We start from the raw sequence: 22,226 nt of genomic DNA on the forward strand, positions 1-22,226 counted from the left end.
GAAAAGAGTCAAAATACTCTACTATAAGTTCATTATGACATCTCAAAAAGCTGGAAATTTACAGCAAAAAGAAATGACGAGCCCTTGGTCATGTCAACATTAGGAAAAATCACTTACATTTCAAATTTCAATGGAGAAAAATTTACTAGTCAGGACTTTCTATTTAAAATTTGTATTTGTCGTGTATTTGTTTCTTACCCCTCTTGAAGCAATAAGAAACTACAAGTATTAAACCTTCACTTTATTAAAGAAATTGATTTTCTAAATAAAAAACTTACAGATTTTCGTCCTATTTCGTTTTGTAATATTTTATATAAGATTATTGCCAAATTTATTGTGCAAAAGTTGAGTAGGGTGTTGGATAAATTGATAAGCCCTTGTCAGGCTGCCTTTATTTTTGGTCGTAGTATTTAAAACAATATACTGTTAGCACAAGAACTATTTATAGGCTACAACCAGGCACACTTACCTCGTAGATGTGCACTAAAAGTGGATATCCGAAAAGCTTATGACACGGTAGAATGGATTTTCTACTTGCAATGTTACACCTGTTTGGATTCCCGACTACGTTTATTAGGTGGATAGAGGAGTGTGTCACGACACCCTCATTTTTCGTCGGGCTGAATGGGAAACCACATGGTTTCTTTACTAGATCGAGAGGGCTACGGCAGAGGGACCCTTTATCGCCATACCTGTTCGTTCTCGTAATGGAAGTTCTGCATTTGATTCTTCTGCAGATGATTGATTAGGACAAGCATTTTTTTTTTCATTGGAAATGTGAGCCTTCTCGATTATTTCAGCTTGAATTTGCAGATGATCTGTTGCTGTTCTGCAAAGCTGATATGGACTCTATAGGGGTCTTTAAGTAGGGGTTGGACCTATTCACCTCCTGGTCAGGTCTCCGGCTTAATGTGCATAAGAGTCATCTTATCATCTTTCGATCTGCACAAGAGATACGGGAGCAGCTGTTAGAGATGCTCGACTTCGAGGAAGGGTATCTTCCGATGAGATACTTGGGACTTCTTCTACTTTCCTCTAGATTATCGTTAACAGACTGCTAGTCTTTATTATTGAAAATTGATCGACGCACTAAAGGTTGGGAAGGAATGAGATTATCGTATGTTGGGAGGGTACAGATTATTAAATTCTTATGGCGTTAAGTATATATTGGGCTTCTGCATTTATCCTACTTAAAGGTGTTATAAGAGAGATTGAAAAGCGTCTGAGAGCTTTTTTGTGGAAGGGCACAGGAACCAGTGGATATGCCAAAGTAGCATGGAGGGATGTCTGTAGGCCGGCATCAGAGGGGGGTCAGGGCCTACGGGACATCGCTACTTTAAACCGTGCCTTGATGAGCAAGAAGCTATGTGATGTTATTCGATGTGATAGAACATCAATCTGGGTAGAATGGTTATATAATGGGCGGCTACGTGATAAATCTGTATGGACGGTCATTGACAATGGTGGTTCGTGGGGCTGGAGGAAACTCCTTCGTCTACGCCCCTTGCTTCGATCGATGGTAGACTATCAGATTGGTGATGGGAATTAATTTTATCTGTGACATGATCCATGGCAGCACATTGGTCCCTTTATTGAGAGATTCACATAGGGTCCACGTACGCTTGGGCTTCAGATGACGGACAAGCTCAGCAGTGTTATTATAGAGGGGCAATGGCATTGGCCTCTCGTTATGGACATTGAGTGCTTGGAGATTTTGCATGCATTGTCAATAATTCATGGCGAGACAGATTGCATTATTTGGCGATTTGAGACGGGACAACCTACAGTTGCATCTCTTTACAGGCTATTGGACCTACCAGGACCCAAGGTAGGTTGGACTTTACTACTCTCGGGTTCTCTGAAGATCCCCAGGCATAATTTCATCTTATGGCTTGCGATTTTGGCGAAACTATCCATAATTAATAAACCATGGCTATCATATCTTGGCGTCTGTATATTATGTGATGAGGGCGCAATGAAAACAAATACTCATCTATTCTTTCGATGCCGTTATGCCAGAAGCTGCTTGACAGCGATTCGGCAGATTGTTCGATTTGAATGGCCTAATAGAGAGTGGTCACGGGACGTTGAGTGGGTTGCAAGGAAATGGAGAGGAAAACATATGATTAACTTGGTTTATCGTGCACTCCTGGCTGCTTGCATTTACCACATTTGGAGGAAACGAAATTTGAGCCGCTTTGAGCATATGGAGCGACCACCGAATATAATAGCCATTATTATTGTGGAAGATATTAGACAGAGGATTATCAGTGTTAATTTATCTCGTTCTGTTAGTTCATGTGCGTTATATAGATTATGGTGTATCCCTTGGCCTGTCGAGGGAGAAACCACCAGTTGAGCACTGTTGTACTGTACGATCTTGTTTTATTAATTAAACTTATATTTACCCAAAAAAAAACTTACAGTTTTATCTGATAGTCAATTAGGAATTTAACTACGCAAAAATTCTGTCTTTCATTATAGGACAAAATACATTGATGTTAGATATCATTTTATTAGAGATATTGTTAACCAAGATACAGTTAGTCTGGAAAAAATTAAATCTAAAGAAATCCAGCTGACATGAGCACTAAGTGTTTATCCATTGAAAATTTTAAAAACTTCCTTGATATTCTTAATTTATAAACTACCTTGTATCCTGACTTTTCCTTGCAAGTTTAGCAAAGGGACCCGAAGTACTGGCAGTGATGAAAGCCTTTAAGATTCACCATCTAGGTTTGGCCCAAGGTGGAAAATGTAAATAAAATGGCCCAAACCAAAATGCCCTAGGCCTAAGGAATTCATTTGGACTGCTAAATATTCACAAGGCCCAAATCCCCTAATTGGGCCGCCTGACCCGCCTTCCCAGCCCATCAGGTTTTTGCCCACTTGCTGACCTTTTAAATACTTCTCTCTTCTCTCTCTCTCCCCTTATAACCTTAACCCTATTTCCCCAGCGTCGTCTAGTTTTCTCTCTGACCCTTTGGGTTCTCCCCCTTCACCTCTGGTTTTTCGTCCCATCATTTCTTTCTCCGATGTTTGTCTCCTGCCATTTAATGGCCAATCTCTTTAAATAGCTGGTGCAGAAATGGTTCGGTAGATAACGAAACAAGAAGATATAATCTTCTTCCCCCTTTCTTTTTCATCATCTGACCTTGTTCTTCATGTCCTAAACTTGAAGGCTCAAGGTTAAAACAATAACCTTTGTGGCTTTGTGGCCTTCCTTGGTGGTTCAGTGGTATAAAACCTTGGTGGCTTGCCTTTGTGGCTCTGTGATCTTTTAGCAACCATGAAATTTTAAGGATTGTTGGCCTTTGGCCTTTGTGGCCTTGGATCTAGGCTATCTGAGCCTATCTTATTGCTTTCTGTTTATATGCATATGTTATCGTTAGTACTGCAGTTTTTAGGTTTAAGTTTGGTATTATTCTTTATATTTGTAAAGCTTGTAATAAATCTGTATAAGGGTTTCGTCAACCCATAGAAATTTGTAAAACTATTTGATTTCTATAATATTGCTGGAGTCGTGACCGATCTATACCCAACAGTTGATTTATAAAATAATGAGATTTTTCTATAAAAAAAAATAATAATAAAAACATTATTCTATCTTCATCAAGGGGCATCAATAATTCGAAATTCGAGTTTTACGAGAATTGGATGAGAGCTCAAGTGACAAGAGAACAAGCGAGAGCAACTCATTTTCAAACAATCAGACACTGCGAGCTAGAATAATTTGGTAATATTAGCGAAATTTCTGAAGCATAATCAATTCTATTTATGATCTGAATATATCATTCCTATATGTAAATATTACAACATTATCCTTAATTATTATTGGTAATATTATTTAATAGTGCTATAAATCTAGTTTTTAATTATATAAGTGTTTATTAAGCATTTGCAGAAAACTTTGTGAAAATAAATATTTTTTTGGCGAACAAGATTATCATAATTAGATAATCAAAATGTGTTTGATCCAATCTATAGTTTACGCTAAAACACGCTTTGTCACCCAAAAATTATTCTAGGAAATATTATTTAGTAACCACTTGAATGGAGATATAAACAACACGATGAATCAGAAAGATATATTTATTTAAAATTTCAAAAATATCAAATACATGATATTCACTACAAAGAAAAATAAAAAATAAATAATTATTGTCTACACTAGAAATTAATATAACTTAAATATCATGGTAAAATCAGGAATACCAACCACGACCAATCAAACCACTAGAAAATTTAAATATGAACTATAATTTATTAATATTTGCCTTTTAACTATGGTCTAAGTATTTAACATAGTTCTTGGCTACGGTCACGTATTTGTCATAATATGTAGATATGACTGATTGAAACGACAACCGATAGCCATTGTGAAACTATTGTTAATACTACCCGTTACGATTTTTCACTTTTGGTCATATATTACTTAATACTCTAAACATATAAGAAAATGTCTTAGTTGGTTCTCTTATTTCTTTCTAGATCCAATTTATCATTGGATATTTTCATGCAGTCGTGTTCTTATTGCTTCTTGTTATACACTTCTTCCTCTTTCACTCACATACGGTTCGAAATGGCTAAAAGCACAGAGATTACTTCTTGGCACGAGCGGCTGGCTGCTTTCAACATAAACGGCTGGCTCTCCCCAAATTGATTGTCGCATGTCGCAACATCAGTCTTAACTGTCGTCAATCTAGTACGCAGAGTAGTGATGCTGGCCCTATCATTCGTGTTTATCAAATGCTGACAACTGTTAAGGCTGTTGATGGCATTGGTATAAGACTTGGCGCACACATCACATTTTGCTTTATCTGCGCCACTGCTATATGATTTAGCCACCTCTAAAGCTGCTTGGGTGGAGAGTACTGCTTTCTTCACAAAGATTTCATACAATTTATGAATTTGTGCTCCAGAACACTGCGGGTCGGATCTCAAAATACTGGTGCACAAAGATGGATTCTCTGACTTGGAACAAACATCATCTATCACATCATGAGCTTGAGAGAGGGAGAGTAATAATAGTAAAACAAAGCCTGGCAACAGTGAACCCATGATTGATTTTTCTCTCCTTTATTCCTCGTAGTTTATTTGTGTGTGTGTGCGCGCACAATTGTAATAATTCTTTTTTCACTCCTATTTGTACATTGTGGAATGGTACTTTATATAGATGGTAGAGTAGAACATGTAAGGAAGTTCTGAGCATCCGTAGAATATGCCCAAATTCAGAAAAATTTGTGGTACATTTTGTGAATCATGGTCTTCACATTGAATTGAATGGATGAGAGCATCTCTTGTTAGGGTAACTATTGATAGCATGTTGTTGAATCTATACTATATATAATGAAAAGTGTGATTTTTGAGTTTATTTGTTTTTTGGTATCTCATTTTTATTTTATTTTAAAATTTATTTATTTATTTTGTTTTTTAATTTTATATATTGAATAATTACTATTTCTTCCCACTTATTATCCCACGCATCCATAATTTTATTTTTTTTTACATATATATGGATTTTCTTTCATCCATTTATTCTCTCTATTTTATTTTAATTAATTATATTTTATAATAAATCAATAGTTTAATAAAATATTATTATAGTTTCATGCATATCGAACGTGCGCTTTCCACTAGTTGTAATTATGAGTTAGCATAACTCTTCTAATCCAAGTTTCCTAACCTCAATAATAAATCAACACTATCGCCTTATTTGAGATGGATTTGATAAATTAATATATATTTTCTTGAGAAAAAAGGGACTATTTTCGTGATTATTTTCGTATTATCTCCTTAATGAAGTATATTAATAGTATGATTTGAAATCAATGTCATCTTCTCATTATGGATATTAGGCTTCCAGCCTGTAAATAGTCAAAATATTCTAATAAGTATTATGATATGTCGATACTTTGCTGCAAATTCACAACAAAAAGAAATGACGAGCCGTTGGTCATGTCAATATTAGGTAAAATTACTAACTTTCAAAGTTGAATTGAGAAAATTTAATAGTAGGTCATGTATTTATATTTAGCCCATGTTGAAGCAATAAGAAACTACTCATAAATTAAAATAATTTCATATTGAACCGCTTGTTGTGATCAATGTGTTGAAGTGTACTGGAGTGGAATGTCCCACATCGAAATGGAAATGTATTGAGGAGGGGCGAGCAGGGAATATGAGGAGAATGAGGTGGTCTAAGCTCCATACTTACCTGGACGGGGTCGATGGGTGATCAACAAGGCCCATGGCCTAGGTTGGCGACCTTCATTGCACTTGGGAGGGGCGCCCGCCTAAGGTCGGCCCAAGTGGTCGAGCCTACGTCATAATTTGTGGTAGAGGGGGCCTGCGTTCGCGCGGCCCCTGCCCAATTCTAGTTCAATCCTTTGTACATGTAGTGTTTAAATTTATCTAATGGATTGGTGCAATGAGATATACTGCAGCAGCCACAAAAACATTCAGTGGAGATGTGTGTAATTTTTCCTTTACCTTTGCAAGAATTTGAACCATACATAGTAAATATAATTCCCTATGCTTGTCAGGAACCACGACATGCTCAGGGACAAAGGGCCTAGAACTGCCCAAAGACCAAATACATATCCGAGCGCCGCACTTAGGAATAATCCGAATCGCTCTCCTAGTAAAGATCTATTTCTCTCATCATTGTATTCAATATTAGTTGTTTCCCTAATATCATTACAATCTTTTGACATGGGAGGTCCGCAGAGCTGGTTTCCAATGAAGACGGATGGATCAAAACCTTGGATTTCAGTGCCTAATGGGATCCGTCCCGTCAAGTTGTTATAGGACAAGTTCAAGTGACTGAGAAATGTCAGCCCTGAAATGCTTTATGGGATTTCACCAGAGAGCTGATTCCTGGAAACATTGAGTGATTCGAGCAGTACCATGCCACCAATGCTGTCCGGAATGCTTCCAGTTAAAGAATTTCTAGAGAGATTCAGTGCCTGAACTTGGACAATCCTTGTTACTTCGACAGGGATCGATCCAGATAAGCTGTTGTCTGAGAGATCCAAGGTCAACACAAACTGAAGAATGTTACTGTACTCGTTAAATCTTCCTTTCAGCACTAGAAATTGACTATCAGGAACTCCACCAAACGTATCTTCTGTTGAGTAGTATATTTGATCAGTTGGACGCTGCTTTCCTGCCATCATGCTGAAATTGTTGAAGCATCTTGGTATTCTTCCGGACAGATTGTTTCCTGCCATGTCTAGTGTCTGAAGAGAACTAAGATGGCACAGTTTAGGCGGAATATTGCCTTGAAACTCATTTAGGCGAAGATTGAAGACGACCAAATTGGAAAGCCGATTTATCCATTCTGGTATACGTCCTGTCAACTAATTACGGCCAAAATCTAGGACCATCAAATCAGCACATTTCTGTAAAGAGAATGGCATATCTCCAGAGAGTTTGTTGCGATGCAAATGCAGTGATTGGAGTCTAGTCAAGAATACGATGGAGCTCAGCATTTTTCCTGTCAGCCTATTTGCATCTAATCTTAGAACCCTTATCAACGGCCATGTCATCCAACAATCTGGAATTTCTCCAGACAAACTATTGCTGCGAAGATTCAGGATTTCCAGCATGTTTTTGTGCCAGGCATTGTTGCTGCAGAGGAAATGATGCATAGATCCTGAAATATTATTGTGGAGAGATCTAGCATTGATATATTGGAAAAAACGGGCGGTAATGGACCGCTGATGAGATTGCACTTCAGGTCAATCGCTACGTTCCAATCAGCACCAAAATGTAGTAAACTTGGAATTCTTCCATGGATTAGATTCCCAGAGAGATTTAGGTACCTCAGTTGGGAGGTTGAAGTCCAGAACCAAGCTGGAACGGCATCTACTATTCCCATTCTTGCGAGGCTCAAATAGTTCAGATGTCTCATATGTTTAATCCAAATGGGGAACTTTAGCCCCAGCTGCCATGTTCTCAGAGATAAGCCTCTGAGTTGAAAAGGGGGAGACCAGTTTCTGCTTGGTTTGAAAATCAACTTGTTTCCATTAGCCCGAAGTATCTTCAATCTTGACAGGTTTCTGAAGTGTGCTTCAGACACAGATCCTTCTAACAAATTAAGGGATATCACCAGGTATTCTAACTCTTGAAGTTGTCCAAGGCTTACAGGCAATGGCCCGGAAAAATTGTTATCAACAAGGTCTCGTTCTTGTAATTTGGACAGTTCTCCAAGATTCTTCGGTATCTGACCAGAAAACTTATTTGATCCTAAGTACAAGAATGGCAAGCTTCTTGAGATGCATCCTGTAAAAGCCTGTTGTATGTCTCCCGAAAACCTGTTTCTAGACAAATAAATTTCTTCGAGCCTGCAAAGCTTGCCGAGAGATTCTGGCAACATTCCCTCTAGTTGATTTTTGAGACAAGTCAAGAGTCACCAAAGATGTCAAATCGCCTATTGAACTTGGGAGTTCACCTCTAACAAGATTGTCTTCAATACTCAAAACCTCTAGATTTCTAAATCTGGTGAACCAGTTGGGGACGGTGGAATTGAAATTATTGGAAGACAAGTTGAGATATCTGAGTCTTGTCATATTTTGCAAGGTGGTTGAAAACTGATTATAAAGCCCACAATCACTTAAAGTGCACCAAATTGCCAAGATTTTTGAACCCAATAAGGTAGAAAGGAGTTGAAATTGTTGCCAGAAAGATCAAGAACACGAAGAGACGTGAAATTAACAAAATCAACAGAAGTGATGAGCCTTAGACCGCACCTGGATAAGTGTAGATCAACCAGAGAAGGAAGATTGTTCTTCACTTGCAACCAGGTAGTTGCTTCACTAATGTTTACTCCTGTCAAGTCTAAGTACTTTAAGACAGTCGAGAAAGCCATTGCAGGTTCCTGATGTGAAGCCTAGTCTTGCAATCTGTTTTGGTATATCTATAATATAATATACATTATGTAGTTTTCTTTATTACTTATAAATTTATGTAAAAATTTGGTGATTCACATAATTTAATCTAATAATAATAATAAAAAAAAAATCAGCTCGAGCCAGAAAACTCAAAATCGAGCTCGAACTTGCCAGAAAAGGTCGAGCTCAACTTATTTACACCCTAGCTAACCATCCCAAATAAATATTAAGTCGCCCTAAATATCATCCAAAAATTGGGACGGCGAACAGGTCTTCCCAAATTTCATCAAATTATTACCCACCAAAAGATTGAGACTGTATTTTAGAAGGTTTGGCACTGGTGCTCATTTTTCGTATTTTGTGATGAACTTTTTATTTTGGGACCGTACATACAGGCACAAAATCTGCCATTATAAATTTGTCTGAAATCGTCCCAAAATCATCCCAATTTGGAATTATTTTTTAAACAGATGTTAGTAGTCCCAAATATTCGTGTCCCAATAAAATAATTTTTTTGTAGTTTACCAGGCATGCATCACAAAAAAGGTAAAAAAGAAATTAAAAATCTCAAATTACTCCTATTTTTCTACTATTATTTATTAGAAATTTAAATTATATCAAATCAATTGTTTTTTCTTAATCTCCATTAAGATTCTGGTAAAATACTTGCAACATTATCAAGATTCAGCTTTCAAGTTGAAAGTAAAGAAGATAAATCAATATACATCTATCTACACAAATATTTTACCAAAAATGTTACTTTTTCTATTGTTTAATTCTTTTGACAAAACCACCTTCTTTAAGTATCTCAATAATTAACTAGATCCTAGGTACGTGATTCGGCTCCGAATGTGTAATCTAACCAGTGAATTCGACTAGGTCACGTCATCTCCCGAATCTATGAATGGGGCTTGAGGACAAGACAAATAAATTAGGCTAGTTGGGTTCGTCCCCGACGAAAACTCTCCTATGCCCAAGTTAGTTGGTGGTCGAGACAAAAATATGCGATCTGAATCTAAGATGGTCGAGTGCATTAAATGCCAGTACCTCTTATGGAATCAGATCTTGGGTATTTATAGGGTCAGTATTAGACACTGTAGACACAGCCACGTATCACAATCTTGTGCTCTCGTCTACTAATCCTACGGCGTGCTATTGTTCTGCCCGACGGGTCGATCCACGGGGCAGGTTCCAGCGACCCGACCCGCACTTTTGTACGCGGATCCTCAGCAAAAATACCCTTTTTATCCTTAATGAAGGGTTTTTTGTCTTTTAATAAATAATCCCTTTTCAGTACGACATAATTAATATTACGTTAACATGACTCAGCCAATCATATAGTAAAAATAAAATTAATATTACAAATACTGTTAATCTAAATTACTATGATAACAAAGAATTAGTGAGAAATTGTCTTGCCTATTGCTTCTTTTTCTTTTAAAGGGAAGCTTTTTCAAAGTTTCAATTATGGAATAGTGCTTGTCTGTGGAATATGAATAAAACTCTTTATTATGACTTAATTTTATTAAAATTCTATCTCAATTCAACTAAGTAATTAACAATAATTATTATAAAAACTATCTATAAAATTATTTATTTGTACATATAAATTTATAATACATTATTGTATGAAAAGGATATGTTCATCACAAAAAAGAAAGAAATATAAAGCATGGAAAAAATTTCACACTTTTGTATTATATACACATATGTAGATATACAATTGTTTTATATATATCTCAAACCAAAATTTATTATCTAAAATAAAACTTCACCTGAAATAATTATCTATTCAACTGAATTAATAACTTTCAATATCAATAATATAACAATAAATAAAAGTTTACAAATTTCAATTTTTTTCCCTAAATTTTATGATCAGTCAAAATAAAATTAAAAAAAACACACACACGCACAGACACTTTAATGTGAAAGTAAAAGTAAGCTCTTAATATAAACTATAGGGTTGTTCAACAAAATTATTAGGTTATCACAATTCATCGACCCAACACAAATCACATCGCAATTAGCGAGTTAAGGGGTGGGGTGGGTTAATTTTGGGCTATTAAAAAAAAAAAAAAAACTGTATTTTGGCATCAAGTTTGTTTTCTGTTTACATAAATAGCATAAACCGTGTTCAAATGCGAAAGTAAAAATAATTATAAGAACAACAACTACAATAATATACTAAAACTTTTCATGTAATACAAAAATTTTGATAATACATAAACTAATATTGAAGACAATAATAACAATTAGAATATTTTTTTGTTATTGTATAATATATATATATATATGTATAATAATGTAAATAAGATCAAATAGTTAATTAATTCTTGGTTATCAATTTTTTTTTATATTTTTTTGTCGTTGATAGATGCAAGAACTTGAAATAAATGATACCATTATCTTGTTATAATATATTTTTATAATCATCTTATTTTATTTCACATAATATTTGTTTAACATTTATATATTATTATGATCAGCTTCTTATACAACTTAATTCAAAATAACGACTTTTTTCGTATTCTTATTCATAAAAGAATTGGTAAGTTTTTATATTTATTTGTATGTTTCTATTATAATATATAATCATGTGCAAGTGTTCATTTGTCACACATTGTAATTGATATCTCATAATTTATAACTTTGCTAATTATCACTACAAAAAAATGCATTTATTATACAAAATAATTGAAACAAAAGTATAAATTATCACAGAATACTAATATATATATATATATATACACACACTTTGTTTATGAAAATTACATGATTTAATTTTATTTAAAAAAAATTATATTTTTCGCACATAATAAATGATCACGACTTAAAAATCGTGGTAAATCAATATTATTTTTACTGTCAAATAAAATTAAAGCGAAAACTTAAATTTTTATTTGCTATAATTTGTAGCGATGGCCACAGTATTTACATAAGTTTTAGCTATGACTAATATTTTAACTCACTTGCAGAAATAATCGCTAATGCTGCTGCAGGATCATAGTTAATTTAATTATATCCACTATGATTTTTTTATATCGATCATAGCAAAAAATTATATTTATTCAAATGTCGTGAACTTATATATATAAAATGAAATAAAAAATGTAATAAAATTTGGAATAAAAGATTTGATCCGAAGAGGCCTAACATATACAGAGAATGAAAGAAGACATAAAGAATTAGATGTGACAGCCACAACAAAGGTAGAAGAAGCAGAGGGTGGAGATAAGAACAATGGCTTCAACCACATAAACAATCTTGAAAATTACATCATCCACTATCCATACTTGAAAACTCATCCTCTTTGTCTTCAATCCCTTCAATGCCCACCATTCTTTGCTCACTCCTCTCAGCGACCAAACCTTCCTCATCTTCGTATACACTTCAGTTCTGTGTGTGTGTGAAAGACTGTGAAACAGTGTGTGTGTGTGTGTGTGTTGTGTGTGTTATTACAGACGGGTTGGCTGTTTATATAAATACACAAAGTGCAGGCCAAAAGGGTTACATTGATTACATCAAAGTAAGAAAAAGAGTGGTGCTGGCCGAAGTTGGTTTGCTGCTTTGGTAGATTTTTTAATTATTATTAATGCCAACGGTCTGATAATCCTTGTGGGAATTACTGGCAATGAGTGGATTTTGCTCATAATTGCTCAAACGGCTATATGTATAGTAGACTGTAGACTAGCCGTTCTACTTAACTATTTATCTAATTAATTGTCCCTAATTGGCTCATTCACAATTTATGGCACTCATGTAATGTCTTCTATTATTGAAAGGGTTGAGCTGGCACGAGATTTTAGTAAACTTTTAAAATTTTGCTTTTAAGAATGATAATAAAAAAAGGTAAATTACAACGGTCTCAAATTTGTTATAATTATAAGGAATAATTATACTCTTCTCCTATGAGGTTTGATGTAATTATACGTAAATTTTTCATGATTCGAGAAATTACATCTAGCACCCCCTAAAGTTTGCTTCTGTCTAACAAATAAGTCTATTTATTAGTCAAAATTCACCAAATTTGCTGATATTAACAAAAAAAATTAGAAAAAATCTATATTAACCCATGATTGAGTTATTAATAATTTATTGCATGTCAAATAAATCTTTTTATGATCAAATTACCATCATAGGTCTTCACGCATTAACTTATATGAGGAGGTATACCTTCAAAATTATAAGGGTAGTTTAGTCGAAAAAAATTGCTTGACTTCCAATGAGTTAGTAATCAGTCAATCGATGATAAATATCAATTTTCATTCAGTTTTTTGTTTATATATCAACAAATTCAGTGAATAGACTAATGGAGGGACTTATTTATTATACGGAAACAAACTTCAGGAGTGCTAAATGTATTTCTCAAACTACAGAGGGTCTATGTGTAATTACACGAAACTTCAAGGGAGGAAAATATAATTATCACTAATTATAAATATCTACTTATTATTTGAAAAATTATAAATATTCTTTTGACATTATAAACATCCTAATAAATACTTTTATGACAGCCCATTGTAGGGGTATTTGTTAGGGTATTTGTAATTTTAAAAAGGTATTTGTATAGCCCTACTCACACCTATAAAAAGGACTATCCAACACTCAAGTTGAAGGAAGATATACACATTCCACAAATTCAGAGGACATACAACATTCCTCCATACTACATACAACATATAAGACAAGAAGTCAAAACAAATCAAATGACCAAAGTCCAAAAGCTCTCAGAACAACGAAGCATTGTGACCGCAAATGTTCTACATCTTTCTCAGCATAAAATCTTCAAGGCTTGATACCAAATTTCAAGACGATACGTAATTTGCTCCACAAAATTTGGAGGAGATTATGCATCCACATCCGAAAACAAACTTCGACAATGTTTCTAACTCAAGTCCTCATTTACCCTACTAATTGACACGGAAAACCTATCCCATTCATTCAGCCACTGTGGTCACAAATTTTCAAGGCTTAAATGGGTCTCGGAGCATATAGGAGATACTTTTTTCAAAATACTGATAGGGGACATATTCAATCTTAAAATTCATTGTTCTCGCTACATACTTCGACTGTACTGGACAAGGATTATGATGATCATGCCTCACAACACAGCCACCGTTCACTGTATCGTACCATCTTTCTATGCACATGACTAACATGATTTCTCAAGTCCAAGAACTAATTTCGTAATCTAGAAACAGAGAATTCCACTCATACCGACTAAGTCCTTAAGACTTCCATATGACAATCCCCGTGAGTCAGGTCAATTAGTTGACTACTTTGCCAACCAATCCATTAAAATTTCATAGACGACCTACGTCTCCTACCAAAAAAATATGACTGCAATACTTAGTGTAAATCTTCATAGGACACTCGATGCCCCGTCTCAAGGTCCTCGACTTGGAACATTTCAAAACAACCCTTAAAAGTTGGGTTCATAGCTACCAAACCTATGCACAGCCCAACTCCACAGTTTAACCTTTCGATCTGTAGACATTTTGTTGTGGTATTGAAACAGCGTTCAACGTGTGTAGTAAACACAACAAAAGACAATACCAGTTTGATGAACTCTTGTTGTATTCATCATTACGTCTCCTGCCTACAAAATACGGCTACAATAATTAGCGCAAGTCTTCATGGGACACTCGATGCCCCGTGTCGAGGTCCTCAACTTAAAATATATCAAAACGACCCTTAGAAGTTAAGTTCATAGTTGTCAAACCTATGCGCAACCCAACTCCACGAATTTAACCTTTTCGTCTATAGGTACTTTGTTGTGACATTAAAACACCATTCAACTTGTATAGTAAGCACAATAAAATACAATGCCAGTTTGATGAACCCTTGTTGTATTTATCATTACAATATTATCTTGATAAAGATTGACAAATAGAAAATAGTCAATCAAATTAGTTTTTTGGTCAACTATTCTTACACCCCAATTATACGAAAAGTGCGATATACTTGCAGTGTGATTGATGTACAATTCAAAAAAAGTGACCAATTATATGACAAATGTACCACACTTATTGTATAATTGACTTGATTCAATCGAACTTAATTTGAATTAAAGAATTTTGAAATCTCCTAATAATCAATAAACAATCACCTTCAAATATAACATCCCTTCAAAAGTTGTTCAATATGTATTTACTGGATATGGATTTGGATATGGTACAAAGCGTGCATCGGCTCATCTAGCCCCACCTAGGAGTGTATGGGCTAATTTAGATAATTTTTTGGCATAACTTAATGTACAGCACAAATCCAATCCGACAATCATCAAAATTGCAATTTGTAGTCTAATTGAGTTGCGACGGGTTGCGGCAGTTTTTAAGGTCTTCAGTATCGAGTCAACTACATGTATAATTATATTAGTAATTCGTGACAACTTATGCTTTTGTTACAACTATTTTATCATAATAAATACATTTTCTGTAGTAATAATTAGCAAAAATATACAAATATGATATATCAATTACAATGTGTAAAAAATAAATATTATACATGGTTATATGTTTTAGAAGAATACTAATAAATATAAAAAAAAACTTTATCAATCTTTTATGCATATAATTGTGAATAAGTTATTATTTCAAATCAAATTATATAAGAAACCAATCATAATAATATATAAATATTAAATAACATTATTTGAAATAAAATAAAATAATTATGAAAATATATTATAAAAAGAATCATGATATCACCTATTTCAAGTTCTTTTAATTATCAACAGCATAAAGAATCTAGAAAATTACCAATAACGAAAAATTCATTAATTCATCTCGTTTACATATTTATACATATATATATATATATATTATGCAATACCAATAAAAATATCATAATTGTTATTATTGTCTTGAATATTAGTTTATGTATTATCAAAAGTAACATATGTAGTTTTCTAGTATCTTATTACTACTACTACTACTATTACTATTATTATTATTATCATTATCATTATTATTATTATTATTATTATTATTATTATTATTATCATCATCATCATCATCTTAACAGTCAAACGTGATTTATGGGACCTATTTAAACATAAAACCAATTGTTAAATACAGTTTTTTTTTACTAGTCCAAAATCAAACCAACCCAATCATCCTTAGCCCACTAATTGCAATGCGGTTTGGGTTAGGTTGACCGATTGAAAAAACCCGATGATTTTGTTGAACACTCCACCCCTACCCTTGTGTACCAAAGAAAGACAAAAAAAAATAAAATAAGGGTAGATTTTAAAATATATGGTAAGAAGAATAAGAAATTAAAACTAGATCAGTAAATTAAACAAAAATGGGGTTTTTGCCATTATTTAAAATAAACATTTTATCAACTTATTATTAAAAGAGTGCTTTTGAGTTGTTGCATCTACTTTTAAACTGTTTAAATTAAATTGATTTAAATTAAAAATTGTTAGCAACTCCTTACCCCTTTAGATAGCTTATTAGTAAAAATCGAAAACATTAAATTACTTCTTTTTAACTTAAATACTTCAATTTTAATTCTTTTTATTTTTATTTTCAAACATTCTTAATTTTTACTGATACTTTTATTCTGGTCACATAAATGGAAACTAGTACAAAAAGTACTCTATAGCCTAAGCATGCTGTTTGATTTCGTTTCTTACCAAACTGGGCTTTCTGTCTAGGCCTCCACCATAGGTGGACTTGGGCTACATTAGTCTACTTCATAGGCTTACCCTTCTTGAATAATGGCTCCAACGGGTTTTTTGTAATTTGTGAAATTGAGGTTTTATAACTTTATAGGTCACAGATTCGATTCCTATTTTTTGTATGGGATGTTGTTTCTATTCAGATGTGTCATGGGTTCGAATCCCGCCTTATGTGTGGGATATTGTTTCTAACTATTATTTAAGTTTATTTAACACCCTTGTAAACAAGTTCTACAATCTTCCAACAACATTTAATAATAGATAAATTACATCAAACTTTTTAAATTTATTATAATTATAAATATCTTTTATTATTTAAAAAAATATAATATTTTAACAGAAGGTATTTATGATCAGACATATTTGAGAAGAGCCCCTTACAATTGACAGATTTTCAACAAATCAATACTATATACTTCGATCAGGATCAGATAAAATCGGTGCGCAACATCTGCTGTGTTTTTAGCTATGACAAAAATATTTGCCACAGTTTTTAGCTGAAACAAATATGTTGGCTTTACTTGTAAAACAACACGCACAGTCGTGATCAATTGCTATCCATCATAACCCTTTATTTTTAACCATACTGAAAAATCGTATTTCTTTTTAGTGGTATACTATCTACTTCTATAGTTATCGATTTTTTTCTTTGAATATAATTATTGATTTAAAAATATCGATACATTGAATTTATTTTTTAACTTAAAAATATATTTAAAGATATAAAAAATTGCATTTTATTATTAAAAAACAAAATCTCACTTTCATAAGAACATGCCGGCAACAAACAAGCACCCAAAGTCATACCAATTACTTGAGTGTACGCCGTTCTCTCTCTTCTCTTTCTCAAAAACAAAAGAAAATGATCTTTTTTCTATTTATTAAAAAACTATAGATAAGTGGAAATTGCTTGGTTGACTCTTTAATTTAATAGAAATATATATATATATATATTTATAAATGATGTCTTAACCTATTGATTACGGTTAAGGTCACATAAATAAATTTGAGATCATGTATTCAAGTTATACCGGATGTATGAATATTCGTTTACTTTCCGTAAGTTTATTGTACTTTGTTTGTAGTGATTAGGGGTAGCAATACGGATGGAAATCCATGATTCCAGCTCAACCCACTAGTTTTGATTGGTTTGAGTTTGATACTTTTTAGGATAAGTAACGGGCCAGATCCAACACATTTGCGTCCTGACCTGTTTTGAACCCATTATTTCGGATCCAATCCATTCGGACTCAATGTAATGTATTGATCAAATCGATGTATTGTTCAATTGCTTAATTTATTAAAATATTAATATAAATATATAATTACCGAAAAAAAAAGCATTCCCTTTTTGTTAATTTAAAAAAATAAAAATGTAACAATATAATTATCAAAATACAGTTAATTCATATAAAATATATTTCAATTTCTCGAAACTCCTTTCTTTTGACATTGACAGGTGATGACTTTGCTGTTATAATATTCTTAATTTATTGAAAAAATATAATTATTACATTAACTGAAAAAAAATATAAAAATAAATAAATATGTTTTTCGCTCATTAGATGTGTTTGCAGTTGTCAATGAACCCTTATTCGAGTGACAAGGTTGGGACTTCACGATCAAGAGGGTTATGGATTCGAATCCCATAAATATGTAGTCTAATTTTAACAGTAGTGCCTTGTTTCATTGTTTCTTTTGAATATGTTCGTTGATTTAGAAACATCGATATATTGGATTAGTATCTAAGTTTGACTATACTGAATGTTGTAATCATGAATGGAAATATAGAACTCCTTAACAGGACAGAGATCCGTATCTCTGTCCATTCTTATCCAGATCTGATTGTACTCTACCCATCTAACTCGGAGACTCGTTATTCCAACCTTTGATCATTTCTTCTAGGGACAGTCCAAATTAAGCCAAATGGATCCGTTCACTTGTTGACATATTGGATACGCTCATTAGTGATAAAAGATATGTAATGTAAGACTTTTATTGAGATCTAATTCGGCTATCTAATTCTTTTAATACTCAATCTAACTTAAAGTTTAAAGTACTATATATTGTTGAGAATCATCCAACGAACCTAACAAATTTGTGTTCTTGTTGAAATCAAGCGGATCACATTATCAGCTAATTTGACTATGATCTCGATCCGAATAATGCATTAAAAATAGAAATATATTTGATAGATTGAAGGAAGGTTCAAAAATTGTGATTTGACTAAAAAAAGTCAACCAAATTAATCATAAGTTTCCATCACTTGTATGGATTTTCACTTAAAAGTCCACAACTTCCCATTAATTCTCTCCCCAACTTCAAATGATTAAGAAGTCGTGTTTTCAAGTTTTAATAGTGTGAACTCGTAGATATATTATATTCACCCAAATCTCAGCATCCCCACAACACGATAGTCGTTAAACTATTTCAAGGGAACAATTATTTAATATTAGATTAGGCAGCTTTAACAAAAGGTCCAAAGCCAAACATATGAAGGCAAAAAAATAATTTTATATATTTAAGCCATACAAAATTATATATACCCTATCACACTATATAATTCCAACACCACTATAAATACCCAAAATATTATTTTTTTACCAAGTTACTATTAATTAATTGAACAACACATTATATACTTTCTCTTTGAAAAATCTCTAAGACCAAATTTTACCCTGTGAACAATTGTGTTGAGGGTAAAATTTCATTTCATCCTTCTACTAAAATCATAACAACATCATCTGTGGAAAGATTATCGCCATGAGGAGTTGGATTTCATGTTAGCTCTCGAGGTGGCGAGGTCGACCCACAGTCAAATCGGCGTCCTTGTGGATGGTGGTTGACTTATTCTTTCAAGTGTCCCCACTGGATCCATTTCTCTATCTCATTTTGGAGGTGACGATATTTCTCGGTTGTATGCCCCATGTCACGGTGGAAGCGACAATATTATTCGGACTTGAGCCTTTTGGATTATCTTTCATCTTTCTCGGCCATTGGTTGATCAATCCTTATTGCTCCGCCACAACTAGTATTTCACTTCTAGGTACATTTAGGAGGGTGTAGTATGTGAATCCTATCGGAGCTAAGTGTTTGCGTTCTTCCTTCTTTGGCTCTTTCTCCTCCTTTTTTCCCTTCCTTTTGACACTAAGGGAAGTGTCCGAAAATTTAGACTCCTCGATTCTAATATATTTATGTGATCGTATGGACAAAGCTAGAGGGTTTTCCGGCTATAAATTCTCTGAATCTTCCTATTAGCAAACTTTGTATAATATTGGCCAACAACTCATGATTGACATTCGGCACCTTGTGCACTGCCACTACAAAGCTTTGAACATAATCTCTTAGCGACTCGTTTTCTCTCTGACGGATGGTGAACAAATATGTGGCCGTTTTTGGGACTTTCTTATTCATGGAGAAGTGGTGCATGAAATGTTGGGTCAATTGCTTGAAGCTGGAGATAGTTCCAGCAGGCAACTGGTTGAACCACTCCAGAGCACGCCTGGCGAGCATAGTGCAAAAGACCTTACAGTAGGTGGCATCACTCAAGTCGTACCAATCAATTTTAGCATAAAATTTGTCTAAGTTTTCTTGTGGGTCCCCCATTCCATCGTATTAAAAAAGATTCGATACTTTAACGCCTACTGGAAGTGCTTTGGCTAAGAGTTGCGGGGGAGAAAGGGCTACATCTCGAAGGGGCTACGACTAGGGACGGGTAAGGATCTTCAACTGCCCTTGACGGTAAGGGTGTGGAGGGTTGTTGCGATTGACAGGGGAGTATCATCTCTTGAAGATGACGTCAAATCCCTCAAAACACATGAGAGAATTCGGCGTAAAGTTATTAAATAACGATGAATAACCTCTAACAGCTAGAGAGTGAGAATAAAAATTAATACAAAATACTTGGTGATGGAGTGATTCAGCTCTCCACTTTCCACCCTTTTAACTTGGGTACGAAACCCATGGGGTGCAACATTGTGCACCCCCTCCCAAAAGCACATAGGGCAGTAGCCGTTACACTCGAACCTAAGGTCCACCACCCTCAAGCTCGAGGCACGGACCCAAGCTGGACTTCAGCAGCCGAGCTCGAGCCACGGCCTCGAGCTCAGATCAGTTGGGCCTACACGACCGAGCTCGAGGCTCTGGCTTGAGCCCAGCTCAACGCTACTAGACAAGGCTCAGCTGGCATCCTCGAGCCCAACTAGGCGTATGTGCTTCGAGCTCACCCTGGTCTAGATATTTCATCCTAGAGTGGAGGGTTATATGATGTATATATTGGTATTACATATTTATTTACAAGAGCAAAAAAGTAATTTTATATATAAGCCGTACAAGAAATACATATACCCTACCACATATATAATTTTGAACACGACTATAAATACCCAAAATATTATTTTTTACACCAAGTTACTATTAATTGATTGGACAACACCTTACCTACTTTCTCTCAAAAATTCTCTATCTAAGACTTAATTTCATTCAATGAGAAGTTATGCCGAGGGTAAAATTCTCATTTCATCCTTCTACTATGTACATGAGTTTCTTTATTTTCAGTCTAAATATATGGATTAATTAATTATATATACTTAGATATTCTCTACAAATACAAAATTATGATTTTGAAAATTACAATTGCACCTCTTCCGAGATTTATTCGTTTACAACTATACTCATTTCATAAGAGTTTGGGCGAAAAATGTTGATTACCCATTCATGCACATACAAACGCACACACAATCCACAAACACAATGGCACAGCACACTGACACAATGCACACACATTTCAACAAATGGTAAAATTAAAAATTTATATAAATTTTTTATTGATGTCATAATTTTTCGTCCAAACACTAATGAAAAGGGGTGCGATTATAAATGAAGAATTCTAAAAGGAGGTACAAGCATAATTTTTATTTTTTAGGAGGATATATTTTTAGAGATTAATAGTCTTAATTTAGAAGAAAAAAAAAACTTAAAATAATATTTTCTAAAGAGAAGGAATCCTTTCAATCAAAAGGATAATTTGAAAAAATCCGACTTTCAAGATGAACTTAAAAATATTGAAGAAAAATTCTGAATATTCATAAACCTCTTCTGAATTGGAGAAGAAAACCCTCTTGTTCATATAAACAGGAAAAAATTGAGGAAAATTCACATCGAAAATTTTAATTTTTTTAGATATAATTAATTATATTAATATATATATATATATATATATATATAGTATTATAGTGTTGTGAAGAGGCCACGTGCAAGCATCTAGAAAAGGGACACGAAGAAAACAACAAACTATGAAATTCTGATGCAGTACTGTCATAACTCTTACAGGATTTCATCACTGTCTCTTCTTGAAACCCAGGAGGAATGTAAATTGCTATTTTTAATTGGCCATGGGGATATTATATAGTTTTGATCGCCAGAAGCCCATGTGTAGTAAACTATATTTACTATCACAATCAAAAAATAAAATAAAATAAAATAATGATCATTTACTACATTATTAATTATTATGATAAAATTATAATAAATTAATACTATTTATTATAATTAAATAAATCGATGCGAAAACTTATATTTAACTAAGACTAATTAATATTCATTATAATTTTACATATAACCAAAAAAATTGTCACTATTTT

General features: G+C 33.6%; 1 protein-coding gene, 1 non-coding gene and 1 pseudogene across 2 annotated transcripts; 1 reads left to right on the forward strand and 2 right to left on the reverse strand.

Annotated features, from left to right (window-relative positions):
• Positions 1 to 4,566: 4,566 nt before the first annotated feature.
• On the reverse strand, positions 4,567 to 5,061 carry LOC105176854 (pectinesterase inhibitor-like). The gene has a single exon (XM_011099789.3). The coding sequence runs from the start codon at positions 5,059 to 5,061 to the stop codon at positions 4,567 to 4,569; it is 495 nt and encodes a 164-aa protein (XP_011098091.1).
• A 1,148-nt stretch (positions 5,062 to 6,209) lies between these two features.
• Positions 6,210 to 6,370, forward strand: LOC148784501 (U1 spliceosomal RNA). Its single transcript, XR_016063872.1, has one exon. It is a non-coding gene; the product is annotated as a U1 spliceosomal RNA (small nuclear RNA).
• Positions 6,371 to 6,471: 101 nt separating this feature from the next.
• On the reverse strand, positions 6,472 to 8,897 carry LOC105177063 (receptor-like protein EIX2; annotated as a pseudogene).
• Positions 8,898 to 22,226: the final 13,329 nt, after the last annotated feature.

The sequence above is a fragment of the Sesamum indicum genome, linkage group LG13 (genome assembly GCF_026168435.1).
Source record: "Sesamum indicum cultivar Baizhima isolate 11 linkage group LG13, ASM2616843v1, whole genome shotgun sequence".
In the NCBI taxonomy this organism is placed as follows: domain Eukaryota; kingdom Viridiplantae; phylum Streptophyta; class Magnoliopsida; order Lamiales; family Pedaliaceae; genus Sesamum; species Sesamum indicum.